The 9843-nt window shown below is 37.7% G+C and overlaps 1 protein-coding gene across 1 annotated transcript; it reads left to right on the top strand.

The window, feature by feature from the left end:
• Nucleotides 1-7471: 7471 nt before the first annotated feature.
• LOC126597809 (peptide methionine sulfoxide reductase B5-like) lies at nt 7472-9255 on the top strand. Its single transcript, XM_050264645.1, has 3 exons — nt 7472-7718; nt 8700-8856; nt 8959-9255. Exons 1-3 carry the CDS (start codon nt 7609-7611, stop codon nt 9115-9117), a joined length of 426 nt encoding a protein of 141 aa, XP_050120602.1. The 5' UTR covers nt 7472-7608; the 3' UTR covers nt 9118-9255.
• The last annotated feature ends 588 nt before the right edge of the window (nt 9256-9843 follow it).

The following is a 9843-nucleotide window of genomic DNA, read 5'->3' on the forward strand; positions in this document are numbered from 1 at the left end:
TTGTCTTTGCATACAATTTGTTCTATCGTTTATTAATTACCAAGTACCAAAGAGCGACTGGTTTGGCTACTTATGAACTATCTTGCAAACAACGGAGAGTTGGATGGTGACTTCAACTATGTAATATAAGTTGGATGGATGAAGTGGAAGAGTGCATCCAACGTGTTGTGTAACCGTCGTATGCTATTGAAGGTCAAAGGAAAATTTTATAGGACGACAATAAGGCTGACAATGCTTTATGGCACAGAATGTTGGGCGGTGAAGCATCAACACGTACATAAAATAAGTGTAGCGGAGATGAGAATGCTTCATTAGATGTGTGGGCACATGAGATATGATAAAATTAGGAATAAGGATATCCGAGGTAAAGTAGAAGTGGTCGAAATTGAATGAAAGATAAGAGAAAATCGGTTATGGTGATTTGAACATGTGAAACGAAAGCCTATTGATACTCCGGTTAGAAAATGTGATTATGGGATAGAAGTTCAGAATCAAAGGGATAAAGGAAGACCAAGAAGGACTTTGGAAGGATAAAGGAAGATCTAGAAGGACTTTGGAAGAGATTTTAAGAAAAGACTTAGAGTACTTGGATCTAACGGAACACGCGACACTGAACCGAGCGCAATTGCGTTTTAGGATTCATATACCCGACCCTACTTAGTGAGAAAATACTTTATTTTTGTTGTTGTTTATTCATTACGACTGACTTAGAATTTTTGTCCAAGAGTCTTGGACACCATTATCGTCGCAATAAACGCATAAAAGGGTAGTGTTCGAAGCTGCTCAATTTCAAAGTCGAAAGAAGATATTAAGTCGCGAGAGAGCTCCATGTAAACAAGAATTGAACGATAACTCGACACTTTCACTAGTACTGGGTAGGTTCATTACCAATGCTTCTCCAAAATCCCGAAACCAATCGTGTATATTTCAGTCTTGAGGATTATTGTATGAGTTGGAGGATGGTCTGGGTTCGGTTCTTGAACTGAAAGTATGCAACGCCTTGTGCTCATTGGTCCCGACGCTAAGACCAAGTCCAACAAAACATTCATTTACCGTATGATTCCTGACGTCCTTACGGGAGAGTCGAATGGCAATGAACTCACCCAAAAATGGATTGAACAGAAACAGCCAACAACGTTGGAAACCAGACGGTCTGGTCCGGCATATTTTATCTGATCCAAACCCAAAATATCAGTAAACAATTAGGTTGAATAATGTCAAATCCAATTGTAAACCAAACCAAACCAAATCGAGTCTATAGTTTAGTACAAACATAAAACCAGGAGCCGAATATGGTAAATAAGTAATTAAAAAAAATAAAAAAATAAAAAAAAAACTCCTTCACTTGCAGTTTGGTCGCTATGGAGGCATGCAGCTCTAGTCTTTGATGAGGAAACAAAAGAACTGCTTCAGCATTACATCAGCCTTTACACGAGCAACGAAAGACCTCTCACAAGAAACTGGCATCAAAGCATCGTTGACGCATTATGGAAACATATTGTTCGACCATTAAGAGGACATCGGAATTTAGGTTATTAAGCAGACCTGCCAGAGAACTTGTGGGGTGGGAGCTTGCATATCATAGGGCAAGCATGCCGCAATGAATTGGAAAGGTCAGTTACCAAGTCAGCTCCTTACAAAAACATCCATTTATTTTACAAATGCACATACAGTAAACCAAAAGCCTGAATTAACCCTAACTCTAAATATGTATCGCGAGTCACGACAGCACTGCAAAGGGGTTCATTCCGATAAGTAAACAGCAAAACGATCGCAGTATTTGCAATCAACGTGCAGATTTTCTCAATAAACATATCCTTGTATCACTAAATGACAATCATTAAGTTTGTTAGGAGTTGTTTTCGATATAGTGTTTTGATTATTACTACATAGCATCAAGGGGAAAGTTCTTTAAACAAAGAACACCTTTTGCCACTTGACTTTTATGAAAAGGCAACCCATATCTTATGTAACAAAACAGAATCGAGAATAAATCCCGCAAAGATAAGCAAGATCAGCATTTGTCACAAGAAGATTTAAGCAAGATGAACCACCAACTCTTCAGCAAACTATATAGATTGTTTCAAACTTTCACATATCAGGGAAGATTGACAGAAGTTAACTATAACATACTTAGACATATCTGTGTAGGTTTGAAAAAACCAGTGGCATATGCCCACAAAAAATATCAACTTTCACAGAAAACAAAGCTAATATAAAAACAGTAGAACAGAAGTGTAGCTAACTTGGCGGACTATGTGTGACATTAGGATTTCTCCATTACTAAAAAACATACGTTTGTACAAGTTTTATAGTCATCTCAAGGAAAATGTGAATTTTCTTGGACAACTTCATTAGTATTAGGGCCCGCAATTCTCAGTACCGGCCTTGATCCCATAGCAATGAGCAGACATGCAAACATAAAGAGACCAGTATTAAAAAAACAAGATTGATACTTTGGATTTCGAATATCCCAAAGAAACCCATATCAGGAACAATGAAGAAAACTTGGGAGAGAGAACCTGGACGGAAAACGCAGCGGAGCAGCGCCGGAAAAAGAGGGTTGGTCGGTGGAGAAGGCGAAGGCGGCCGACCGCAGCCAAAGTTTCCGAAAAGTGGCTGCGATCCCGGCGGTCCTGTTGGTCCTGACACCTTGCCAAATCCCGGGTACAGTTGTCTGATCAGAGTGTGTCTCCTCTTGCTGATGGTTTGCTCTGTTTCCTTTGTTTCAAACTTTTGAAGTCGCAGAGAAAGCCACCAAGTTTTGGAGAAATTTTTAGTTGCGACGGAACAGATGGTACGTTACGTGTTTTTATATAAGTGGTGGGAAATTTTATTTTTTAAGTTATTAATATTTTAACACACATATTACACTATTTATATAAGTACACGTGATGTATCATCTATGTGACGATCACACTAAAAAATCTTTATAAATTTTGAGCTTTGAATCTTGAAAGCACCAATCGTGAAGTGACGATGTGGGTAATGGGCCAGATTCAAGCCCCACTCAGCCCATTTGGAACTATTGGGCCTTTAGTTACACGGGCCGCATCACTATCCGATGACAAAAAGTTCAAATCAAATGTTGCATGACCTGATTCGTCAGCCATCACATTTGCTTTCCAAATTGATAGCAAATTTAAATTAATTTAAATTTGATTATTAAATGTTTTGAATTTAATAATGAGTGGTGATTGGTTTTTTTGAGAAACGATAATGAGTGATACTATTCACACATTTTTTTAGCTTTTTACATATTTTTTTGTTAATTTTCTTATTATATATATTTTTAATTTATTCGAGCAAATGACAAAAAAGAAAGAAAGTATATAAGAAATAAAAAGAGTGTGAATAGCATCACCTTTTAATAATTAACCAATTCACTCAATTAGAAAATTTAATAAGGGAAATTTTATTTAAACCCATCTAAATTATTTATACACCCAACTTACTCTTTGCACCCATTTGATTTTTAACTAAACTATTAATATCTCTTTAAACCCAAATTTAATACCTAATATACATGTTGACCCTAAAAACTACCAAGCCTACGTGGTGCGCATGCCGAGTAATTAATAAGCTAACTAAATCCTTTGGTTGTGTGCGGGGCGTGCCAACTCATTGGTCAAGCTCTGCTTGGAAGTAAAATGTATTGATGTTGCATTTAGCGTGCTGCTGACTTTTGATCTTGCGACTGCGGCCGAGGAAGGAACACGTCTCGGCCTTCAGGTTCTAGAGCCTGAAGACAAGGCTACTAGTTTTGCGAAGTTTAATATCAGATTCGACTTTCAATGTAACAAATGTAGTAACCTGGTAACACCTCACTTTATCGAGAAGGCTGATGAGATGACCTCTACCATTCTTGGCAGCTCGGCCTATCACCAATCAAAGTCAGCAATTGCAGCAAATAATCCCATATGTCGATCATACCAATGTTGCCCCCCTTATTTTCTTATGCATCGGCCTAAAAGGCCGAATGGTTAAGAGAATAATTTATTCATATGCTTTCTTTTTCTTGTTTTTTTTAGCAAAAGAAAATAAAAACGGCTGAATCATCATCAGGAGGAGGCAAATGATGCTTTATTCCGAGCCGAGATCTTTTTATATCAAAATTCTCAATTTGATTTCGCTCTAGGCCGAATAAAGAATCACTTCCAAATACTTTTGATTTGGTGAAATATTTTTTATTTTCAGCTGCCAAATGTATTGAAAAATTAAGCTTCATGTGCATAATTATTTCACCAATTTCGACTTTTAACTCTAGTAACTTAGCCGACTGGGATTTCTCCATATTGGCCATATTGCCAATAATCATATCAATTGGCGTGGTTTTTTCAGCTAGGCCTATGTCTCTGCCTTGTTCGTCATTGGAGCATTCCTTTGACGAATCATTTTTTGAGTCAATTTTTGTATTTGGCTCAGGAACTTTTTCTTCTAGGCTTACCAAACTTGCAGTCTCGACCGAAAAAATAGGTGGCCTAGGTTCTTCTTCGGCCGTCTTGACAATCTTCTTAGGTCGAATGTTGGTTGTGGCCGGAGCGAAAAATTGCCACATGGCCTCTTGCCTTTCAAGAATTCTACACCACTTCTTAAGGAGTTTTTCTTGCTTTTTTAAAGGCGACAAATCTCGTCCAATGAAGCCTGATCGAGATATATCATGTGAACTTCGTAGTTTTAGCACTAGGTCCCACCGGACGTGCCAAAATGTTGACCTTAAAAACTACCAAGCCTAAGTGGCGCACAGGCCGAGTAATTAATAAGCTAACTACGTGTTTTGGTTGTGTGCAGGGTGTGCCAACTCGTCGGTCGAGCTCGGTTGGGTAGTAATAAAATGTGTTGATGTTGCGTTGAGCACGCTGCTGACTTCTTGATCTTGCGACTGCAACCGAGGAAGGAAAACGTCTCGGCCTTCAAGTTCTAGAGCCTGAAGACAAGGATACTAGTTTTGCGAAGTTCTATATCAGATTCAGCTTTAGTGACCTGGTAACACCTCACTTCGCCGAGAAACCTGATGATATGACCTCTACCAACAAGGATTCGAAAATCCTTGAATAGGTAATCAGTCGGTCGAGAAGTAGTGTTGTTTATCCAAACTGAAGGTGTTCTTTGATCGGCTGATTCTACAGCTCCAGTACTGTTTATCCAAACTGAAGATGTCGCCGGCTGCCTTCACAGTGTTGTTTATCCAAACTGAAGATGTTTTGGTGAAAAAAGAAAATAAAAATCTCAAAGTTGTTGAGAGGTTTCGCGTAGAGTGAGAGTTTGTGTAGGGCAGTTTGTGTATTGAATTGGAGGGGGTTTGAATGTTGTCCACGACTTTGTATTTAGAAGTAAATGTTGTGTGGCTCGACCAGATAATTTTGTAGAGTCCAACTGCAACTCTAATTCACGAAACTGAACTTGATCTGCGTCAGAAGCCAATGCATATCCTTCAAATTGATCTATGGGATTTGTTCCTTGACTTTTCAAACCTAATAAAAGTTAGGCTTATCACATCACATTAGAAACCAAACCTATCTAGGCTTCTTCATAATCTTTACCAATGCATGCATTCTGATCCCCACCATACTTTGAATGGATAATAATCAGTTTGCAACACACCACTTGTCAGTAAACCAAATTGATCCCACCCACACATTCACACGCCAAAACATCCAAATCAGCTTGAATTGTGCTGCCATGTTTCTAGTTGGAAATACATATCTCATCTTTCATAATAAATTATTATTAAAAGATAATTATGATAAAATACCATAACATTATCCTTTAATAATAACAAAATGAATTATCTCCACTTTTCATCTGATGATGTGAAACTATGCTCACTTAACGGCCTTGATTGCATGGGTCGATGGTGTAAATTTGGGTCCAAACAATACCCCCATAAACCCAATTCAATATGTGGATTTATTTTTACACCCATTTGATTTTTAACTCAGAAGCTGCTGCAGTAAGCTGTGCCACTTGACTGCTGAATAGTTATCGACAAATTAGAGGTCGTTGGTTCTTGGAATACCATTGATAGCTCACTTATTTTTCATTTCTTAGATCCTTATGTCGGGAATTTTTCACGCATGGTACTGGAAATGCAACGTTTAAATCCTTTGTCAACTCTCCAGGTGTGCAGAACCCCTACGCTCTGTCCTCTGTATTCTTCAAAACCGAATGCCAATTTTTCTTAGTGTCCTCATTTTTCTTGAATTCCCATAGCTTGCATTTTTGCAAGTCTGCAAATTTGCAAGATAAAAATCAATGGCTCTCAAGGCCGTTCATGTCTCTGATGTTCCAAACCTCGATCAAGTCATAGAAAATGTTGCCGCATTGGCCGTACATTCTTCGTGGTTGGCTCAAGGTCTCGGCATTTGCCCTCGAACTAATTACTTGGAATTCAAGAAACAAAAAAGCAAGAGGAATCTGACTTTTGGAATTGGGTTTTATTTATTTATTTATTTTGGATGTGTGAATAGGTGTGAAAGATGAGGGTGAAGAAATGAAATGGGGATACAAATGGCCAAAGTTCGTGGTGATGGGACACAGAGGCAACAGGATGAACTTGTTGTGTGGTTTTGGATTAAGAGTTAGAGATGCGATATCTGCAAGTCTTTTTGGTTTTTTGGGGTGCAAACTTTGTATTAGGACTTTTAGGCAATACTATTTGCACCAATAGCTACATTGATGCCATGATTTTGAGGTGTAGTCAGACTACACCGATTGAGAAGAAAAAAAATAATATAAAAATAGAAGAAGCAAATCGAATCCAAGGTCCTTGTAATATCTGCAAGTCTTTTTGGTTTTTTGGGGTGCAAATGGACAGTGGGAGACCGACTGTAGCAATTTCCTGTTATAAAAGGATAAACAAATTATGCAAGATTGATTGAAAAAAAAAAATTAAAACCAAAATACTCATCTTCTAAACTCTAAAAAATTGAAATCAAACGAACAAAAAATTCATAAATTGAGTCATACCTTGGTTGAAGGATTCAAAACTTCAAAATCACCATCCATCAATAGAAAAACTTATTTTTCTCTATGAGAGCTATTAGGGTTTAAGCCAGAATGAACGTAGGATAAACAAAGAGTGATCGTAGAGTTTAATTATAGTGTTTGGATTTATTGATAAATTTGAGTTTTATTATTAATTTCATTTTGTACTTAATAATAATTATGCAATAGGGTAAAAATAGACATTGAACATTTTAAAATTTTAATTTGGATGTAAAAAGAGGTTGCATGAGTTTAAATAAAATTTCCCATTTAATAATTAAAAAAAATTCTCACCATGCACCTAAACATTTGTCGCGTGTTCTTTCATTTAATTTTGGTTAATTTTTTTCAGAATTGAAAAAGTAATATTTAATATGAAAGTTTGCCAAAGTTATGTGAAATGACACATAACAAATAATTAGATGTATACTAGTTTTAATAATGAGAAAAAATGATCTCTATTATGGGGTGTGCCGTGTTTTCGACTAATTTGGAATCTTCTGGAGATGCTCTAACAGGCGATTTGGTTGATTTCCCGTCCATGTTCAATATTGGAATTTCCACGTAAGTCTACCAAGAAAACCCATCGACCGAAAAAAATCAGTGAGGAGAGTGAAGGACATGGCTGCACCTGCACCTGCACCACCAGGGCCATTTCAGAAAACTGAGGAAGAATGGCGGGCTGTTCTCTCCCCGGAACAGTTCAGGATTCTACGCGAGAAAGGAACTGAGTAATTCCTCTCTCTCTCTCTCTCTCTTCTTTGCCTGTTCCTAATTTTAATTATGGTCATCGTATTTTATGCTGCGATCTGTTTAGCTAAGTCTGATATGCTGTTTGGATTTTGATGGGTACTGATCTTTTCTCTGGATTTTGTGATTAGTCTGGTTGATTGAAGAAATTTATGGATTTTGTTGTTCTTGGATGGAATATTTAGTATTGTGTTTGAATCTTCTGTTTCTCTGATAAATTTATTGTATTTTTGTTGATTTAACTCATAAAAACTTGTTATGAATCGCAAGATTGTATAACAAATTCCAAGTCTAATAATTTGTTAGCCACAGAAAAGTAGCATCTGCGACCAATTGGTAGAAGAAGACCCATGAAGGGTTTTAGTGTTTACTTGTTTACTGGTGGTATTCAACTGTTTTTTAGTCTACTTGCAAAAAACTAAGAGCCATTTGATAACTGTTTCGTTTTCAGTTTTTAGTTTTTATGTTCGTTTTTTGTTAACACATTGAGGACCTTTACACTTTTTTCTTTCTTTTAAGATCCCATTCGAGGCCTCTCCAGCAGTGATTGAACTACACTCGAGAATCATCCAGTGTTCAAATTTCAGAAAGATGCAAAATTTGGTTAAAAGTCCTTACCATGACTAAATTTTGGCTACAATAACAACAACAACAAAGCCTTATCCCTCTTAGTGAGGTCGGCTGTATGACTTCTAGAATGCCATTTGCACTTGGATTTGAGTCAAGTCTTCCGTTAGCTCCCAGGACTCCGTACCTTAGAGTCTTTTCCTAAGTCTTTCAAATTTCCCCTACTTATGTATAAATAGAATTAGATTAAAGAGGAAATTACTCCTGTAGACCAGTTACCAATATAATACATGTTATGTAATCCCTTCGCCTTGATTACAATATTGGGGGATATTAGTATCTGCACAATGTGTGAATTGATTAGGTTAGACTTGCTTACGGTTGGATTTATGCAGGCTAAAATTCACTGGGGAATATGACAAGGTTTTTGAAGAAGGGGTTTACAAATGTGCTGGTTGTGGGACACCCCTTTATAAGTCAACTACCAAGTTTAATTCCGGATGCGGTTGGCCTGCATTCTACGAGGGTCTGCCTGGAGCCATAAACCGATCGGTGTGTTCCTATTGCTGAATGAAAATGTCGTTTGTTATTGTTTCTAGCTAATGCATTTTGCTGACATTGGATGTAACTGAAACAACTATGTATGTACTTCAGCCTGACCCAGATGGGAGGAGAACTGAGATCACATGTGCAGCTTGCGGCGGTCACTTGGGACATGTTTTTAAAGGGGAAGGGCACAAGGTGCCGACAGATGAACGCCACTGTGTCAACAGCGTTTCCATCAAGCTTGTTCCTGAAACGTCTGCACTATGAGGTCTTTTGGGGTTGCATCTCCTCAGATCAAGCTGCTTTCGTAGGCGCTTAAACCTTAATCTGAAATGCAGTGTTTGTGAGTCGCTTGTTATGATACTTTATCTTTAGCTAAAGTGCCAATAAAATCTCTTTGTTTTAGTTTCGTTTCATGGCCAGGGGTGTTGCATGAATGATTTTTTCTTGCCTATACCAGCAACAACATTTGGTTGTGTCAATGTGATTTTTCTTCAGCACCTACAGGCACCGAATGGCGTTGCACAATTGAAAGTTTGTTTGATCTAACGGCTTGAAACTCGTGATTGGCGATCGTTGGATTTTGAATCCAATGGCTTAAAAAAACATCGGTACCAGGTGCTTGTAGGTACCCTAGAATCGGTTTCAGAAGTGCTCCAAGTTTAAGCAATTATTTGATGGGAAATTTGGAAAACAAACCTTTTAGAATTCGTCTTCTGTGATTAGAGATATAACCACTCGAGGCCTATTGAGGAGTCCTCCAATTCCCGTCGAGCATTTCATTGTGAAAATTATTCTTCGACGCCGGGTCATCGTGAAAATTATCCGGTTATGAAGTCTAACATCACAATAGGGTTCAACTTCGTAAACTTTCTACTCTAATCTCTAATCTAATAAAATAAAATAAAAATTGCTAACTCGAAACTCAAAAGTCTTGACTAGTCCAACTGGTTAACCAAGCCTACAAGTGAAGGACACCGGCCCAACCTCTCA

This window comes from Malus sylvestris, chromosome 13, assembly GCF_916048215.2.
Source record: "Malus sylvestris chromosome 13, drMalSylv7.2, whole genome shotgun sequence".
Taxonomy (NCBI): Eukaryota; Viridiplantae; Streptophyta; class Magnoliopsida; order Rosales; family Rosaceae; genus Malus; species Malus sylvestris.